Genomic DNA, 19,459 nt, shown 5'->3' with positions numbered 1-19,459 from the left:
CTCTCATTCCCTCTCCCTCCCTCTCTTCCCCTCTCCCTCTCCCCCCGGACGCTCAGGGCTCCAGCTCTGCTCTTCGTGCCCCGCTCAGTGCCGTCGGGCTGAGCCCTTTACCCCCGCAGCCCCGCGCGATGTCCGGTGCCGCTCTGCCCTCCCGGGGTCCCCGTTCTCCCTCCACTCTCGAGTCCGGCCGGTGGTGGCCGGGCCGGGGGGGGAGGAGGAGGAGGAGGAGGAGGAGGAGGAGGAGGAGGCGGTGGGGGGCGGTCCGGAGGAGGCGCCAGGGCCGGCGGCGGAGCGCTGCGAGCGGGGGAGGCGGCGCCGCCGGAGCCGCCCCGGGGCTCGGGGAGCCGGAGCTCCCGGTGCCCGGTGCCGGGGCGATGCGGGGGGCTGCGGCGGTGCTGCTCTTAGCGGTGGCGGCGGAGCTGAGCGGGGCCGCGGCGGTGCGGAGCTGCGCGGTGCAGAGCGTGGGCTGTAAGTGCGCGGCGGAGCGGCACAAGGCGAGCGGCCCCGCGGTGCCCCGACGCCGGGTGCTGTGCAGCGGAGCGGCCCTCCCCGCTCCCCCCGAACCGCGGCTGCTGCCCGACGGCACCGCCACGCTGTGAGTACCGCGCACACGCGCGCCCGCGTCCCACGCGAGGCCGGCGGCTCTGCCTCCCGGCAATAGCGGGTTTTATTCCGAGCGCCGCTCGATGGGGTTTTGCCGTCGTGGAGCCGCCCCGGGACCGCGCCGTCCCCCGTGGGGTGGGAGTGGGAGTGCGCAGCGTGGATCTGATGTGGGAGCGCAGGAAACGGGCTCCGTCTCCGCGCTTCCTTCCGCGATGTTTGCTGCTCGGAGCGCTGGGGGTGGATGTTTTTGTTTGAAAGCTTTTGCTGGGAATATTTGCTCCGAACCGATCTGGAGCGCTGCGGGGTTGTGGGCTCTGTGATGGGGCCGTGCCCGTGCTCCGCTCCCTCTGCTCCCGCTCAGCCCTGGGCTGGGGGAGCTCCGGGCTCTGTGCAGGCGCTGGCAGCAGTGTGTGTTTATTTATAACTGCAGCAGGGAGGTTTGAATTAAAGCTGCCTGTGAGGGCAGTGACGGCGCGGCCACTGCTGGAAGCAGCACTTTCACCCATCCCCATCCCCATCCCTCCAGGACTTTGCCCCCTTGTCCTGGTTTCGGGGTCCTGCAGGGCACAGCACGCTCCCAGTCCTCCCCGTTGCCGAGTGCTTGCTGTGCATGGGGGTCGTGTGGCTGCTGGGGGGCAGCCCGTGGTTCCCCGCGTGCCCTTCTCTGTGCAGAGGTTTCATTTCAGGGCTGTGATGTGGGCCTGGTGAGCACACGCAAACCTGGAGCAGAGCAGTGGTCGCAGTCAAAGCATCCGTGGCCCCAAAGCAGCGGTGGTGCTCGTGGTCCTGACCCGTGCTGGAGCTGCCTCTGCTCTGACAGCCCGTGCCCCGGGGCTCTGTGACGTGTCACCCCACTGCAGGCACCCGTGGGGACCTGGGGCTGCTTTGCTGAGTGGCATTTGGGAGCAGCATCCCATTCCTTGCCCGCTGTTGGGGTGACTGTGGGGCAGCGTTAGGATGTGACACGAAACCCACCGGGGTGGACGGGGACCTACAAATCACGCGGTGACCCGGGGCTCCGCTCTCGTGCAGTAAACACGATTTACATTAACCCCTTTCCAGATTGGGACAATCAAAACCAGAGGCCCCGGGTTCACTGCCATCTCCCAGAGCTGCAGGACGTGGCCGTGGGGACGTCCCTCCGTGGATCCCAACAGCTCCCACGGACACCTCGTCCACGGGGCACGCGGTGTGCTCAGTGCACTTCCTGCAGCCCCCCCCCCCCCCCCCCCGGTGCCTTGCCCCCCGCTGTGCTGCAGAGGGCATCCATCCTGCTGGCACCACGGCTTCCTCGGGGTTGGGGGGGTCAGCATCTCGGGGCTGCCCCCACTGCACGGCCGCGGGGGCTCTGCAGCTCTGTGCTGCTGGGGTTTTGCACCCCGCTGGAAGCGTGCCGCGTCCCCGCCCGCCCCAATCGCCGCGCTGTCACACGGGCAGGAACCCAAACCTCTTCCAGATGTGGAATCCCAGCTGAGGCCTCACGGCTGCGCACAGCTGGATCGCACCGAAATTACAGATTGTCTGCAGGGAATAGAGGGCTTTGACTTATGACCAATTTCCAGTTCGACTTGAACTCCCCTCTGCTGATCCCGGGCCCTGCAGACGGTTTCTTTTGGAAACCTTTTGTTGTTTCTCGGGTGGTTTTTTGGGGTCTGTGGGCTTTCTCCTTTTCCCTCCTCACAGATGGGGGACCCCGCAGTGCCGTGGGGAGCTGACGTCCCCCGTGGGGCTGCCTCTGCCCCCCGCTCCACTCTGACCTCTTTTCCCTCTCTCCGGGGCTCCTTTTTCCTGTGCTGAGGGTTGCAACAATAATTTTCACCATCCGAAATAGCCCGCTGTGACGTGAACCGGTGGCACCGCCCCGGGGTGTGGGGTGTGTGTGTGTGGATGGGGATGTGGGGGGGGGGGGGGGGGAAGCACCGTGGGCCCCCACTTCACCCTTCCTACAATCCCCCACCGGCAGCCGAGCGCTGCGCGGGGCACGGCCCTATCTGCACGGAGCATATGCTTTAAATTAATGCAGTCTGAGAGCAAAGCATAGCTGTGCTCCCCACCCCCACCGCCCTCGCCCCGCTATTAACCTCCGCGCCGCGTCCTCCTCCCGCTGCACGCCGGCTGCGGGGAGCGCGGCCGCTGCCTCCTTTTTTGGTCGGGGACATAGGAAGTTTATTGTTCCAGCAGCCCGGGTTCTGGAGCCGTTATTTATCCAAGTGGATTCCGGCACGCTTGAAAAAACAAGCATGTTTGGGGTTGGTTTTTTTTTTTTTTTGGTCGTCGTTGTTTCTTTCTCCCCCCCCTCCCCCCCATTTTTTGGCTTCTCTTTTTTGCTTGAGATGAGGGGAAGGGAGAAATAGAAAGGAAAGGGATTTCTCCATCTCTGCGCCGTTGCCCCCGTGGGCATCGCCCCGTGGGAGCTCTTGGTAGTGGGTTTGGGGAGAGGGGGTGGGACCCAATGGGACCCCATCACCCACTCCTTGCGTTTCCTCCCTTACTCCCTCAGGGAGTGATTCAGCATCACTCAGTGAACCCAGCATCACCACGCTGGTTCCTGGGGGTGCAGAGCTGCCCTGCTTTAGGGGCACGTCCAGCTCATGGGTCCTGTGTGGGGTGTGTGGGTCCTGTGCCCGGGGTTTGGCTGCACCTCAGCAACTCCCAGCTCAGAGGTGCAGTCCCAGCCTGGGCTGGAGCCAACGCTGAGCTCTGGAGGAGCAGAGCTGCGCTTTCATGGTGTGCCAAGCCCTGCAGACAGCCAGGACACGGGGACCGGGTCCCCCAAGGACCCAGGCAGGGACCCACTGCCGCAGTCAGACCCCTCCTACACCCCCATGCATTCAGGGTTTGCTTGATTCCCCGCTGGGAGTGGTGCTAGCAGAGACCACTAACGTGTGGAGCCCACCTGGGAAAGAAGACCAGCATCCTTTGCTCACTCATTGGGAGTTTTGCTCCCACGGTGCTGGGGGGGGGGTCCCAGCTCCATCGGTGCAGGATGGAGCCTGCTCCCTCCCCTGCTCTCCCCGCAGCCTGGCTGCAGATCACACGGGATACTGATTTCATCTTGGACCGCCCGAGCTTTGCCTTTTAAGGAGGGGAGTTTTGTTTTTATGGCAGAAGCACAACCGATGGTCCCAGGGGTCAGAAGAACAAAGCATCTCCTGGCATGGGGGCTCCTTCCTGGGGGCCAGGGTGGGCTGTGGGGGCCGTGTTCCCAGCTGGATGCAGCCCTGGTTGTAATGCCAGCCAAAGCTGCGCCCTTGTGGAGAGCACATGGTGGTGGGGATGAGCGCAGGATCCGTGGAGCACACCCTGCTCCTCTGCAGCAGCATCCCGTGGGGGTCTGCAGAGAGGGAGCTGCGTGCCATGCGAGTGCCGTGGGGTTTGGATGGGATGGGGCTGAGCTGCTGTCGGGGTTATAGGTTGCAGCCCCTCAGGAGTCCCCAGGTCCTGACTGCAGTGTGGGAACGCGGCCAGGGAAACCCGACGTCCGCCCCCTGGGACTGGGATGGTGCGGAGCACGTCCTGTCTGCAGCACACAGTTCCCATTCAGCCCAGCTGCAGGGACTGCCCGTGTGTAAACAGCCCCAGCTCAGCCCTCAATGAGCCCTTTTTTCTGCTGCTCGGGGTTCCCGGGGAGCCCTCCCCGCTGTGGTTTCCCTCTGTGCTTCCTGCGGGGTCGGGGCTGCGTGCCACGCTGAGCTCCAACGGGGCAGGGGCTGGGGAGCCCTCGGTGCCAATCTGTGCAGGTCTGGGGTCTCTCATTGCCTGCACGAGCAGCTCTGTGCAGCAGTGCCCCGTGCACCGACACAGCCCTGGGGACCTCCAGCCCGGTGCCACCATGGCATGGTGGCCCCCGTGTCATCCCCCAGCCGTGCCACCTTGCATCAGGTCCGGCTGCACTCTTCCAGCCCCATGGATCCGTGGGCATCTCCGTCCCAGCCCACGTAACAACATCTTTCCCTCTGCCCCCATCCCTGTGCTCTCGTCCCCACAGGCTGCTGAGCAACAACAAGATCACAGTGCTGCAGAACGGTTCCTTCTTCGGGCTGTGGGCGCTGGAGAAGCTGTGAGTGCACGGAGGATGGGGGTGGTTGGGTTTGGGTACTCACTGCTCCTCTGGGCACTGAATTTGCCACCAGCACCCACGGGCAACCCGGGGTCCCTGGGAGCTGGGATGGGGCAGAGGCACCGGGGATGGGGGGGGGGCACCCTCAGAGGGGGCCGGTATGAAAAGCGACATTGTCCCCCCGAACAAAGTCAACTTTCTTATCTCTCCATGAAAGGCATCTCTATGGAGGGAGCTTTAATAAGGGGAGATTTATGGCCCCCATATGGATCTGATCTGTAGGTATGTAGGAGTGGGGACGGGCACACTGAGGGCGTTTTGTTCCCCTTCAAGGGGCTCACGCATTCCTCAGCCCCACAGAGATGGGGTGACACCAGGACTGGGGGGGCTGCAGCTGCGGGGACACGCTGTGGGTGCCCATCCCTCCATGGAAGGGTCCCTGTGGGGCACTGTGCCTGCACCACCCCACGGTGCCAAGGCTGTCCCCGTTCCTTTGGGGTGCAGGGACCCCTCTGCGGGGCCTGGGCTGCTCACTGACACCACAGCACCCGTTGGTCCCGTCCCTGGGGGGCTCAGCACTGCTCCCCACAGGCACTGGGACCGGCACAGCCTGGATCTCATTAGCTCAAACAAGGAAGCATTTATGAACGTGAAGCTTGTTTGGGTTACACGGCGTGCACCTGCCCCAGCCAGCAGAGCCAAGCTGCTCTGTGGGGCCGGCTGTGTGCCTGGTGTGGGGCTTTGCCTTTGGGGTTGGCCTGGGGTGCATGCCTGCTGTGCACGGTGTTGATTTTTGAAGCCATGGAAATAGCCCTGGAGCTGTTTGGAGGCTCAGTCGTTCTGGGGACCCAAGTTTCTCCCGTGCTGTGGTTGAAGTGTGGGGTCACATCCAGGCTCCTGGCACTGAGATCTCATTAACAGGAGGATTAATAAGCATGGACAGGGAGCAGCCCGGGCCAGGGGCGACACCGGGGGACTGCAGCCCCCGGGTGCAGGAGGTCTGCACATCCCCATGCCCTGAGGTCCGTGTGTGTGTGTAGCATGGGGTATCCTCCACCAAAGCTCAGCTCAGAGCACGGCCACGGGCAGCATCCCCCCGCCCAGCGCAGCACTGCGCCCGATTGCTCCCGACAGCAGCCCTAATCGTGTGCCTCGGCTCTGTCCCAGCACTGTCGTGCCCCACAGGGGCACCACGAGGACCTCAGGGTCCCCTCGCTTGGGTTGTGGGGCCGTGGGGGTTCAGCATCCCGGTGCGACGCGGCCACCGGGGCTGAGCTGTTCCCAGGGTCCCCGAGCCACCCCCAGAGCCCCACTCCACCTCCTCTCGGCGCTGCCAGCTCAGCACCGCCACTGATATGCGGCGGCATAATGAGATTAATGAGTGTGAGCAGGGCCGGTATGCGGCCGCCCTCATTAGCGCAGCCCCGACTGGGAGTGCCGTGCCCTCGGCCGCGCTCGGGGGCTGGGACGTGGCCAGGACGGCGGTCCCACGCGGGACTGCGAGTTTTGGGGCGTCCCCACTGTGGTCCCCATCCGGCAGGCAGAACGGGCACTGCGCTGAGGGGCTCCGGTGGGAGCGTGGTAACCCCATCCCACGCTCTGTAGGGAGGGTCGGGAGCGGAAAGGGCCGGATCCTCACGCTGCAGTGAACGTGCTGCACCAACACCGTGTGCGGGGGGGGCAACGTGGGGCGGCCCTGCTGCGTGCACGGGGCTCTGGGGATCCCTCCGTGGGGTCTGTGTGGGGTCTGTGTGCCGGGGTCGGCTGTGTTCTGCACGGGGAGGATGCTTTTGGGACGGCTGTGTTTGCACTACAGGTGTGCCCGGCACCGGGAGCGGTGATGCGGGAGTGGAGCTGTTCCTTCAGCACCGGCGCTCACCTGGGCTGCACAACAGCCCTGCACACACACAGCCTGCACACACACAGCCTGCACACACACAGCCCTGCACACACACAGCCCTGCACAACAGCCCTGCACACACACAGCCCTGCACACACACAGCCTGCACACACACAGCCCTGCACACACACAGCCCTGCACAACAGCCCTGCACACACACAGCCCTGCACACACACAGCCCTGCACACACACAGCCCTGCACACACACAGCCTGCACACACACAGCCCTGCACACACACAGCCTGCACACACACAGCCTGCACACACACAGCCCTGCACAACAGCCCTGCACACACACAGCCTGCACACACACACCCCTGCACAACAGCCCTGCACACACACAGCCTGCACACACACAGCCCTGCACACACACAGCCCTGCACAACAGCCCTGCACACACACAGCCCTGCACAACAGCCCTGCACACACACAGCCTGCACACACACAGCCCTGCACACACACAGCCCTGCACAACAGCCCTGCACACACACAGCCCTGCACACACACAGCCTGCACACACACAGCCTGCACACACACAGCCCTGCACACACACAGCCCTGCACACACACAGCCTGCACACACACAGCCTGCACACACACAGCCCTGCACACACACAGCCTGCACACACACAGCCCTGCACACACACAGCCTGCACACACACAGCCTGCACACACACAGCCTGCACACACACAGCCCTGCACACACACAGCCTGCACACACACAGCCCTGCACACACACAGCCTGCACACACACAGCCTGCACACACACAGCCTGCACACACACAGCCTGCACACACACACAGCCCTGCACACACACAGCCTGCACACACACAGCCTGCACACACACACAGCCCTGCACACACACAGCCTGCACACACACAGCCCTGCACCCTGGGAGCTGGATGGGTGTACCCATGACTAGTAACCCAGTCAAGCTTCCTCTGAGCTGCAAAGCCACTGTGGGGCTGCGGTGACGTTTGCAGCGTGCTCTTACCCCGGTAGCCTGCCTGGAAACAGCTCTGCAGGAGGGGATGGTGGGCAGGGGATGAGTGGGGCCCTGCAGTGCCAGCCCCAGGCTCCCACGTGGCTGTGTGCACTGTGCTGGTGTGGAGGGGCAGGGTGCTGGCTGCGCGCCCCGAGCTCTGTGTGCTTCTCCCCGCAGGGACCTGAAGAACAACCTGATCAGCACGGTGCAGCCAGGAGCCTTCCTCGGGCTCCCCGAGCTGAAGCGCCTGTAAGTGCCCAGGGAGTGAGGGGGGTGCCCGTGGGGACGGGGAGCAGCACAGCATCTCCAGGGCTCACGGCCCCTCCGCTTCCCTGCAGGGACCTCTCCAACAATCGCATCGGCTGCCTGAGCGCCGGCGTCTTCCAGGGGCTCAGCAACCTGCTCCGACTGTAAGCAGTGCCCTGGGGTCCCCCGGAGGGCCACCGTGCCCCACACTCCGGGTGATGGGGGCTGGAAGTGGGGGGGCTCGGAGTCCGGCTCCCCTCCTGAGGTCTTTCATCTCCAGAGTTGGGGATGGGATGCCCGGAGCAGTGAGTGCCCAGGAGCTCGAGGACTCGAGAGGACTTGTTGGGTATATCCAGACGCGTCCCCTCCTCCTCCCTGACTCTGTGCTTCGCTGTCTTGCAGCAACATGTCAGGGAACATTTTCTCCAGCCTCCCCCCCGGCGTCTTCGACGAGCTGCCCTCGCTGAAAGTCGTGTGAGTACACACACCCTGTCCCCAAACACAGCCCGTGCCCAACCCCCCCCCCCCCCCACACACACACACAGCTCTCCATCCTCGCAGGGACTTCTCCACCGAGCACCTGACGTGCGACTGCAACCTGCGCTGGGCGCTGCCCTGGGCCCACAACCGCTCCGTGCACATCTCAGAGCGCACGCAGTGCGCGTACCCGCGGCAGCTCCGCGCCGTCCCGCTGCGCAGCGCCCACGAGAGCCGGCTGCAGTGCGGTGAGCGGGGCACGGGACGGCTGCGGGCAGCGTGCTGGGACCCCGGGGGGGCTCACACCGCATGTGTGTGTGTGTCCCCCCCCCACACACCCTGCAGCGGGCGTCCCGGAGCTGCACACCCACCACCTCATCCCATCGCTGCGCCAGGTGGTGTTCCAGGGGGACCGGCTGCCGTTCCAGTGCACCGCCACCTACCTGGACAGCAGCACCCGGATCCATTGGTACCACAACCGGCAGCGCGTGCAGGACGACGAGCGGGAGGGCGTCATCGTGGAGGAGAGCATCGTCCACGACTGCACCTTCATCACCAGGTGGGGGCGGGGCCGGGCTGGCTCGGAGATGAAGGGGATGGGGTGGAGGTGGGATGGGGGCAGCGCGGGGCTTGCAGCTCCGTGGGCAGCGAGTGCTGTAGGTGGGATGCAAAATGCGGGCAGTGCTTCCCGGGGGGTGCCCCCACCCCCGGGGACCGCTGCCCCTCCATCCCGGTGTGTCCCCTCTGCCCGCAGCGAGCTCATCCTCTCCAACATCCACGTCTCCGCCAACGGCGAGTGGGAGTGCTCCGTCTCCACCTCTCAGGGCAACGTCAGCAAGAAGGTGGAGATCGTGGTGCTGGAGACCTCGGCGTCCTACTGCCCCGCAGAGCGCGTCACCAACAACCGCGGGGACTTCAGGTACAGAGCAGCAGCAGCAGCAGTGTGACCAAGGGGGGGACGTGGCCGTGCTGGGCCAGGGCTGGGCTGCAGGCAGGGGCCCGCAGGTGCCCGACCGTCTGGTAGCAATTAGCAGCCACAGGGAGCGTGAGCTCCTTTGAAGGCCTTCCCGTGCCCGGCTCCAGCAGCAGAGGTGTTGGAATTTCTCTGGCACGAGACGAAAGGCTGCGGGCGCCTGCTGGAGCCTCGGCAGGGCTGCTCCAGAATGTCAATGACTGCTGCAGGCAACGTGGCTTCGATTAACAGAGCCCCCCCCCCCCCTCCCCCCTCCTCCTCCCTGGCCGGGCAGGATGTGGGATGGGGGGACAGCAGCGCTGTGGGGAGCATCGCCCCACGGTCCCCGTGTGTGTGTGTGTGTGTGTGCACACAGGTGGCCCCGCACGCTGGCAGGTATCACTGCCTTCCAGTCGTGCCTGCAGTATCCCTTCTCCTCGGGGCCGGTGAGTGGGGGCCCAGCAGCAGAGAAGCAAGCATCCAGGCGCTGTGACCGCGCCGGGCGCTGGGAGGAGGGAGACTACTCCCACTGCCTCTACACCAACGACATCACCCGCGTGCTCTACACCTTCGTGCTGGTGAGCTGGGTGCTCGGCCCGCACCCGTTGCTGAGGTTGGGGTCGGGCACAGCTGTGATGGTGCCCCGTGGCTGTGCCTCCCTGCAGATGCCCATCAACGCCTCCAATGCGCTGACGCTGGCTCATCAGCTGCGCGTCTACACGGCTGAGGCCGCCAACTTCTCAGACATGGTTGATGTCCTTTACGTGGCTCAGATGATCGAGAAGTTTATTGGCTACGTGGACCAGATCAAGCAGGTAATGCTGCTGCTGCTGCTCTGTGCTTTCCCCGTCCGTGCACGGTGGGTTTTGAGGGGGAAGCACGAGCTGGGGATGGACAAACCGAGCGCAACCCGCAGCTCACCGACGTGATCGTGGAGATGGCAAGCAACATCATGCTGGTGGACGACCACATCCTCTGGATGTCTCAGAAGGAGGAGAAGGCGTGCACCAGCATCGTCCGCTCGCTGGAGAAGATCGCTGCTCACACCCTGAGCAGCAACTCCCAGCACATGGCCGTGGTGAGTCCCTGCACGTGGTGGGGGTCCCTGCACGTGGTGGGGGTCCCTGCACGTGGTGGGGGTCCCTGCACGTGGTGGGGGTCCCCGCCCGCTCCGGGGCCGGCAGCCTCCTCACTGCTGTGTGCCTGGCAGAACTCACGCAACATCGCCTTCGAGGCATACGTGGTAAAGCCCGAGAGCTACGTGGGGCTGAGCTGCGTGGCGTTCCAGCGCCGCGACGGGGGCCCCCCTGGGCGCACAGCCCCCACCGAGCAGGCGGCCGAGCCCCAGTCCGACCAGCAGCTGCGGCTGCGCTGCACCACGGGACGCCCCAACATCTCCCTGAGCAGCTTCCACATCAAGGTGTGGGGCTGATGGGGGGTGGTGAGGGGAGGGGGGGGGGGCACGAGGGTGTAGCTTGGTCTCACCGGCATCGGTGTGCCTGCAGAACAGCATCGCCCTGGCCTCCATCCAGCTGCCCCCCAGCCTCTTCGCCAGCCCCGTCCCGCCCTCCCCCCTGGCTGACTGCAAGCTGCAGCTGCTGGTGTTCCGCAATGGGAAGCTCTTCTGCAGCACGGGCAACTCCTCACGGCTAGCAGACGACGGCAAGCGACGCAGCGTGGCCACGCCGGTCATCTACGCGGGGACATGTAAGGGCTGCGTGCCGGCACGGCCACCTTCCTATGGACACGGGAGCTCCTGGGGGGGGGGGGTGTTCTCACCAGCCCTTCCCCGTCAGGATGAGCCCCCCGTGGCTCACCAGCTCTCTTGCATCCCCGTAGATGGCTGCAGCGTTGGGAACCTGACGGAGCCGGTGGCCGTGTCGCTGCGGCACCCCGGGGAGGGTGCGGACCCCGTGGCCGCCTACTGGAACTTCGAGGTGCTGGGGGGCATGGGGGGCTGGAGTGCAGAGGGCTGCCAGCTGGCCGCCCGCGAGCCCAACGTCACCTCCCTGCACTGCCGGCACCTCAGCAACGTGGCCGTGCTCATGGTATGTGGGGCAGCGGGGGGGGGGGGCGGGCAGTGGGGCCACGCGGAGGTGTAGGACGCGTGCTGCAGGCTGTGGGGTCGTGGGGCAGGGCCTGAGGGGCCGTGTGGTGCCGTGCAGGAGCTGAGTGGGTTCCCCAGCGAGGCGCGGGGTCCGGTGGAGGTGCTGCACCCGGCCATGTACACCTGCACGGCCGTGCTGCTGCTCTGCCTCTTCACCACCATCATCACCTACATCGTCCACCACGGGTGAGCATCACGGGAGGCCTCGGCCACGGGTGTGGGTATGGCTGGAGGGGCGAGGGAGGGGAGGGGGGACAGCCCAAGCCCGGCAGCTCAGCGCTCCCTTCTGCTCCCTGCAGCACCATTCACATCACGCAGAAGTGCTGGCACATGCTCCTTAACCTCTGCTTCCACATGGCCATGACATCGGCAGTGTTTGCAGGAGGCATCACCCTCACCGGGTACCTGGTCGTCTGCCAAGCGGTGCGTGCCCCCGCGGCCACGCAGACCCCAACGGGGCCCCTTTTCTCCAGGCACAACCTCAGCCCCCTGCTCACCTCATCGTCCTGTCCCCGCAGGTCGGCATCGTTTTGCACTACTCCTCCCTGTCCACGCTGCTGTGGATGGTGGTGAAAGCCCGTGTCCTCTACAAGGAGGCGACCTGGAAAGCACCTCGGCAGCCAGACGGGGATGCGGCAGCAGCAGCCCCCCCTCGGCCCATGCTCCGGTACTGCCACCCCCCGCCTGGGACCCCTCACCTCGACTGGGAGGTGCCCCCAGCACCACGGCACGCTGTGGGTGAGCCCTGAGCCAGCACCTCGCCGAGCTCTGGGTGTGCTCCCTCCCTTTGCAGGTTCTATCTGATTGCCGGCGGGATCCCACTCATCATCTGCGGCATCACGGCGGCCGTCAACATCCACAACTACCACGACAACAACCCCTAGTACGTGTCAGGGGAAGGCAAGCCGGCAGTGCTGCCCGTGGACAAGCCACGCGTGATGCACGGGGCACACCCAAGCACCGAGGTGCCCCAGCCACGCTGACAGAAACCTCTTCTCTCCCCCTGCAGCTGCTGGCTGGTGTGGAGGCCCAGCCTGGGCGCCTTCTACGTGCCCGTGGCCTTCATCCTGCTGCTCACCTGGCTGTACCTGCTGTGTGCCGGGCTCTGCCTGCAGTGCCACGCTCCCCGCGGGAAGGAGCCCGCGGAGCCGCCGGGCGCAGCACCGGGGCTGGGGACCAACGGGGAGCTGCTCACGGACTCGGGCTCCGTCTCGGTGACGCTGCACTCGGGGACGCAGTGCCCGGAGGAGGACGGGGTGTACTCCCTGCAGGCACAGCTGTGGGCACTGCTGGCCGTGCACGCCATGTACGTGGCACTGTGGACGTTCGGAGCCATGGCCGTGTCCCAGCGCGGAGAGCTCAACGTGGTCTTCAGCTGCCTCTACGGGGTGACGGCCGTGGCGTTGGGGCTCTTCATCTTCATCCATCACTGCGTCCGCCGCCGGGACGTGCTGGGCTCGTGGTTGTCCTGCTGCCCTTCGTACCGCGCCGCGCTGCCCATGCAGCCCTACGGCCACACGGGAGCAGCAGCGGCCGAGGACGGCTCGCAGATGTTCATCGGCTGCGATCCCGACGCCGCCCGCAGTGCCACGTCCTCCTCCTCCCCCAGCAGCTCTCCGAGCTGCAAGCTGACCAACCTGCGGGCGGCACAGGGCCGGACCGACGGGAGGAGCTCCGGGCCGGGGAGACACGCGGGCAATCACCGCAGGAACCACAAGGGCAGAACGAAGCAGCACCGCGAGGGGAAGCAGCAGCACCGCACGAAGGCGCTGCGGGGACCGTCCTCGGAGCAGAGCGAGAGCGGCAGCGTGCACAACAGCCCCTCCGAGAGCTATCCCAGCAGCGGGAACAGCCCCGGGAACCGCTGCTCGGTGCCGCACGACGGGGAGGCGGCCCCCAGCCCTTCCGAGGGCAGCGACGGTTTCCCGGAGGCGCGGAGGAGGAGCGGGGACAACGTGCGGCAGGCGGAGCGGGACGCGAAGCGCCGGTCCTATCCCCTCAACGTGGGCAGCCACAACGGAGCGCTGAAGGGCAGCAAGTACGACGTCAACCTCGCCGACGCCGACGGCGGGGCCGGGATGAGGAGCGGGCTCTGGAAGAGCGAAACCACCGTGTGAGGGAGAGGGATGAGGAGCAGACGGCCGCAGCGCATCCGAGTGGGGTGGAGGGGCCGACTGGGGGCAGTGTGGGGTCTCATCCCGGCTCGGTGGGCGTCACAGCCCCCGCCCCCACCTCCCCCCCCCCGGTTGTGGCAGCCGGAACCGCTCCCCCCGCCTCAGACTGATCCTAAATGCTATTTTATATTATACAAAGAAAGGTCTATTTTTCAAATGTCTATATGGTCGAATGTGTGTATGTACGGACTGCTGCGAAGTGCCTCCCAGGAATCTGTGACTGCAGCGTCCCCAACGCCGCAGAACTCCGGGTGCCCACAGAGAGCTTTTTCTGAAAGAGCCTCAGTGTGAAGTGTTGTGAAACCCCAGCGTGATCCTAAAGGACAGCGTTCAGCCCCGAGGGTCACCCCGTGGCCAAAGCAAAAGCCATATTGCGAAGCAAGCACAAAAGGCCAAACTGTCTGCGCCCCGAGGATGTCGGACACTAAAAGCACAACGCTCCCAAACCCTCACAGCTCTGACCTATGCAAAGGGGCTCAGCAGCACTGCTGCCCTGAGCTGAGCACGGGGTGTCCATCCCCTGCAGGAACCAAAGAGCCCAGCGGGGCACGGACACCAAAGCAGATCCTCGTCCTCACCCCACGTGTGTGTGCTCAGCCCCGCGTGCTTTGCTCCCACCCCGAGCTCCTCCTGTCCCTGCAGTGTGCACTCCCCCTCTTGGGACCTGCAAAGGGCTGCAGCCCACCCGAGCACTTCCTTTTCCCCACTTAAAAACAAGTCCCCCTTTCAGAAAGCCCCCATGGCCCAGGAGCACTCCCAGATCTCCGTCTGCTCAAAGCCCAACACGAGGAGGTGTTGAGAGCTGCCTGCAGCCTCAGCTGCCCCCGTGAGCAAATGGGTTTCGCTGCTGACCTACCTCCCACGGGTCCCTCCCCCCCAGCACGGCTCAGCAGCTCCGCGCACAGCTCCTCTCCCTCTGGCTGCAGTGGTCCGTGTTTGTGCAGCTCTGCAGACCGCTCTGATTAACGGACTGCTTCACCTTAACCTCGAGGCAGTCCCTGCTGGGGGCAGTCCTGCTCAGGCTGACGTGCTATATACGCTTGCTGCACCGTGGCAGTATTATATCAAGAGCTTGGTATCATTAATTACTTCTTCTTTTTGTCTGTTTACATTACAAGCAAAATGACAGCTCAGCAGAGAGCTTCCTGCAATAAGACGTGGGGGAGGGGGGGGAAATATGCCAAAGAAATGTCTCTAAAGGGCTCTTTTTTGCATTTTTATATAATGTTTCTCGCAGATACGTTTTGTTTAATATATTAAAGATTTGCAAACGTGCCCAACGTGCCGTGTTCAGACACAGCAGCCCACGATGCAGGCAGGGGTGGCAGCACTGTGCAGGGCCTGAAAGGAGCAGCCTGCAGTGCTGTGCTCACACAGCTCCCCAGCAGCCCCACAGCTTCGAACTGAACCGTGACAAACCCCACTAAAAGGATTCGCTTGGATCCAGAGCACGAAAGCAAGCACTGCCCACTGTCCTTGGAGTGCACTGGCTCCTTTCCCATCAGCCTTCACGCTCTTGGTCCCACGCTCTCTGAGGGCACTGCTCCACCGATGGTCCGTCTTCACTGCCACACTTTGGCCTTCCTGAACTCCCGGACCTCCTCCGGGTCCCTCAGGTACTGCTCGATTTCAGCATCAGAGATGGGCTCATCTCCAGTGAGGGCAGCATCCGAAGCGCTCAAGGCCGCGGTGCGCAGCCTCTTCCTCGGGCGGAGCAGGCAGGGTGGCAGCAGTGCCCTCCTGCTGCTCTCAGCCTCCTGCTGCCCCTCCGCGGGACGGATCTCGTCCGGCTCTGCCCGAGGATCACTGGAGGAGTCCCCACCCCGGGCTGCCCCCGCCTGCTCCTCCTCCTCAGCCTCGCAGAAGGCGTTTTTCAGCAGGAAGATCCGGTGCCGCAGCAGATCCCCGATGTGTTTGACCACGGTCTTCTTGTCCAAGTTAAGCACCCTCAGCCAAGCGAGCTCGGCCGCCATCCTCAGGAGGATGTCACAGAGCTCCTTCAGCCTCAGGCGTGCAGGGGGCGGCAGATCGACGCCCGCTGCCCTGCAGAACTGAGTGAAGGTGCAGCTGAGGCGGGCAGCGGGCTGCAGCGACTGCCACGACAGGAAGGCCGCGGCCGTGACGATGGGGACGGGGTGCCGGCCTGTCACCAGCCACGTCTCGCTGGCCAGCTCCACCACCTGCATGGTCCGGGCGAGCAGAGTCTCTTTGTCCTCCACAAACGTGACAGGGATGTCCTCCGTGGGCTGGAACAGCCGGAAACTAAAAGAGCAGAGAACACAGTTAGCCCCAGGAACAACGCTGATGGAGCAACACGGCTCAGGCACGGAGGGGTTTCTGCCTCCATAAGAGCTGCAGCTCGCTGCTCGCCCTCCAAACAGCCTTCCCCAGCAGCTGCATTCTGGAAGCTTCCGCACAAACTGGTGCCGTACACAGCACCAAAAGGCCCCGTTACCTGTTGAGGTGTGTTTTCACCAGGTCTGAAAGGCTCAGCGCCGGCACGGAGATCCCGAGCTCCTTCTGAAGGCTCAGGTAGACGCTGGTGACCAGCTCCTGCTTCGCATAGAGGAGGGAGCAGATCGTCCCCAGCGTCAGCGGCCAGTTGTGCTGCCGACAGGTGGCCAGCACGCAGCAGCCCACCAGGAGCTCCTTCTTCTCCAGGCTGCCCAGGTGGAAGGAGGAGTGCTGCAGCGCTCTCTGGAAGTAGGACACGGCCGTTCCCTCAAACACCGACGGGAGACGAAGGACCTTGCAGAGATCCTGGACCCGTCTGATCCCTGTGAAAAGACACTGCCCTTCAGGATCCGTTTCTTGAGCACTCACCTCATAGGGACGCTACCGTGCAGGCAGAACTAACTCCTTCCTCCACGCTTTTACTGTCAGCTCCCAAAGGCTTTTACCACTCCAGAGAGCCTCAGAAACACGTTACAGTGACAGAAATGATCCGAGGGATGGAGCACTCCCCTGCGAGGATGGGGGAGTGAGGGCTGCAGGGAGAGCTGAGCGCGGCCCTTTGGTATCAAAGAGCCGTAAGGAAGGAGGGGATGCGCTCTGACGGGACGAGGGGAAACGGTTTCAAACTGGACGGGAAGATCAGGGCTGGATTCAGGGAAGCTGTGTGCAACAAGGGCTGAGAGGCGTTGGTCGCAGAGAGGTGCGACCCGGAGACACCGAACGGGGATGGGGCCGCGAGCACAGACAGAGCTGCGGGCGCCCCCCACTCAACGCGGGGAGTGGGGGCGGGGTCTTTAAGGGCCCCTTCCGGCTCAATCCGGAACGGAACCGACGGCAAACGAAGGCCGCGCCCTCACCTCTCTGCTCGCAGCGCTTCAGCTGCTCCTTCTGCCCGGTGCTCTGCGAGTAGGCCACCTCTGAAAGACAGAAACAGCGGCGCCTCAGGGCACAGCGGAGCGCGGGGGGGCGCGGGGAGCGCGCGGCACCGCCCGCACCTCGGAGCTGCCCCTCGTCGCTGTACGTGGTGGTGAGCAGCCCCTCGGACAGCACGCAGCCGCACGCCCCGCACACCAACTGCTGCTGCGCGTAGTGCGCGTCCTCCAGCAGCGCCGCAGAGCCGCACTCCGGACAGCGGCCCCGCAGCGCCATGCCGCCCCGCACCGGAACGGACCCGCGACGGGGGCGCACCGCCCTCAGCCAATCGCGGCGCCGCGCCGCGGTCCGTCCCCGCGCACGGTCCGGGCGGAGCGCCGCGTTCCGGCTCCGCGCGTTCCGCCCCCGGAGCAGCGCTGTTTTCGCCTCCTCCCACGGATCGGATTCCGCCTCCTCCTCCTCCCGTGGATTTTGATGCCCTTTTTTTATCACAGCGTGAGCGCGCCCTGAGCTCCGCGCTGACTGAGTGCCACTACCCTTCAGGTCAGTGCTGCGTGCAGGTGATTCCGCTCCCAGCCGAGGACCTTTAGCACATTTTCCACTCTCCCTGTCCAGCAGGTTTCCCCACCCCGCCGGGTGTTTACAGTGGATGAAAGCAGCTCCACGTCCTCTGCAGCCCTGAACCCCCCCGCGGGTACAGCAGCACGGGCTGTGGGTTCGGGTTGGAGGTCAATGCTGAGCAACCACTGCGTTTTCCAGCTGCTCTCCATAGGCACAGTGTCCTCCAGAGTCCCCTCTGCCCCACACCTGAGAGGCAGAAAGAGGCACCACGCACCCCGCACCTCCATTAGGAGATGTTATCCAGAAATCAGATGTCTGTGACCACCACAAACGCGTTCAGGAGGGGCTGCGAGAGGCACAGAGCAGCACTGGGACACGTGCTGCCTCCCCTTCTGTCAGAGCTATTCCAGAAAGAGACAGCAATCAGAACAGTGGAATTAAGGTATGTTTTATTTTAGTGTTCCACAAAACCAAAGGGCGTTTAAAAACAAACAGCACCCGCGATAAAAGCAGACTGTACACACAGGGAAAAATGCATTTAGGTCCATCAGTAATCAAACAATGAATGCATTCGATTCTTAGGCCCCTTAAAAATCAAGGTGAGCACCCCGCGCACCAAAGAAAGGCACCAAAGAAAGGAGTATTGCTGACAGCAGGCAGAGGCACGAGGTCTGTGCTATTTCACAGCTGTGGCTCATCCAGGAGCTCTGCCTGCAGCAGCACCCGTCTCCACAGCACAAAGGCCACACAGTGCCTCTGTGGGCAAAGAGAAACCCGGGAAAGGACAGTCCAAGTTTTAAGGCTTTGTCTCTGAGGAGCAGTACGAGCACACGTTACTGTCTGGTTTGTGTGGGGGACCTCGAGATACACATTCTCACTGAAGGGAATGCACGTAACCAAAAAACCATCACGAAACCCCGACTGCACTGTGCACAGCACCACAGACCTCAGCAGCCAAAGACACAGCAGAGCCCTCACTGCCAAAATGAGAGCAGAAGAACCACACCCAGCCTTCCTGAGCCCGCGTGCAGCCATGAGTGCCAACAACAGCCTCTGTCATTTGGAACTCGTACGCTGTTCGAAGGCACTGAGGGTTTTTCTGACTCTCTGAACCAGAAAGTTATGGAGTAAAGTCTAGAAGAGAAGTTTATGCATGAGGTATAGGCACTTCTTTCCAGAGTTCTGTGGGGAGGGAGCAAAGCACTCCTTCATTTCCCCCCACTCAAGGCACGAGGAGCAGCATCCATCCACCCAAAGCTCAAAGAGCTTGTGCGTCTCAGACCCATCTTTCACAGGAGAGGGCACAGAAGAGTACCTGGAGTCCTCAGAGACTCTCACAGACACTTAAAGCAGAAGTTGTTGTTCAATTTGAGCTTCTCATGCACGAGAGAGCTCAGATTGTGAGCGCAGACTTCAACAGTCAGCCACCTTACAGCAAGGAAACGTGCACACCTCCAGGGCAATATATTAACTACTTTCCACTACAAAAATACAGTATTTATTTGAGAAGCCTCCAGTGATTTTCAGTGTTCTATAACAGTAAGGTCATTAAGACTACAGAGAGGTTAATAATCAGTCCCTCAATAAAGTGCTTTGCTGTAGAAGAATTCATAGATTGCCTCAACCTCAGAAGGTGGGAGCACTCTTTGTTCCTCTGCCACCCACACTTTTGGTATCTCAGCTTTTTTCCAAAGCACTCACAGACCCCGGGAAACCAAAGAGCTGCAAGGAAATGTGCTCTGTTTGCATCAAGAGATCAGCACAAAAACACCAACAGAGGCACGCTGAACTTTCAGTGGAGAAAGCCAATGTGCACCGAATAGAAAAGATGATTTCTGAGCCTGATCACTCTTGAAGGCTGCTCCAAGGTAAGCTCCAAAATTCAAGGCACTTCCACTTAACAATGGTGTAACACCAAAGTTGTCATAGGGCAAAAGCCACAGTCCACACACGGGTACAGTGCAACCCACTGCAATGCAGGAGCACTGAGCAGGACCCAGGAGTGCCTCTGTCTTCCCTACAGCCTTCAGTTCAGGAATCTGGAGCCCAGAGAACAGCTTCCAACACA

General features: G+C 63.3%; 2 protein-coding genes across 2 annotated transcripts; one reads left to right on the top strand and one right to left on the bottom strand.

Moving 5' to 3' along the window:
• Window positions 1-359: 359 nt before the first annotated feature.
• ADGRA2 (adhesion G protein-coupled receptor A2) lies at window positions 360-13,482 on the top strand. The gene is made up of 19 exons (XM_065747151.1): window positions 360-595; window positions 4,592-4,663; window positions 7,725-7,796; window positions 7,886-7,957; window positions 8,196-8,267; window positions 8,355-8,518; window positions 8,616-8,829; window positions 9,025-9,189; window positions 9,599-9,800; window positions 9,888-10,037; window positions 10,139-10,300; window positions 10,433-10,642; window positions 10,728-10,929; window positions 11,062-11,270; window positions 11,388-11,515; window positions 11,629-11,752; window positions 11,848-11,996; window positions 12,123-12,212; window positions 12,339-13,482. Exons 1-19 carry the CDS (start codon window positions 375-377, stop codon window positions 13,444-13,446), a joined length of 3,786 nt encoding a protein of 1,261 aa, XP_065603223.1. The 5' UTR covers window positions 360-374; the 3' UTR covers window positions 13,447-13,482.
• Window positions 13,483-15,008: 1,526 nt separating this feature from the next.
• Window positions 15,009-17,106, bottom strand: BRF2 (BRF2 RNA polymerase III transcription initiation factor subunit). Its single transcript, XM_065747123.1, has 4 exons — window positions 16,953-17,106; window positions 16,815-16,874; window positions 15,959-16,280; window positions 15,009-15,765 (listed from the first exon to the last, which is right to left on the bottom strand). The coding sequence occupies exons 1-4, from the start codon at window positions 17,104-17,106 to the stop codon at window positions 15,066-15,068; spliced, it is 1,236 nt and encodes a 411-aa protein (XP_065603195.1). The 3' UTR covers window positions 15,009-15,065.
• Window positions 17,107-19,459: the final 2,353 nt, after the last annotated feature.

The sequence above is a fragment of the Cyrtonyx montezumae genome, unplaced genomic scaffold (assembly GCF_038088225.1).
Source record: "Cyrtonyx montezumae isolate F1298 unplaced genomic scaffold, pur_monq_1.0 scaffold_42, whole genome shotgun sequence".
NCBI lineage: Eukaryota > Metazoa > Chordata > Aves > Galliformes > Odontophoridae > Cyrtonyx > Cyrtonyx montezumae.
The sequence above is the reverse complement of the archived record's forward strand: the minus strand, read 5'-3'. Positions and strand labels throughout refer to the sequence as shown.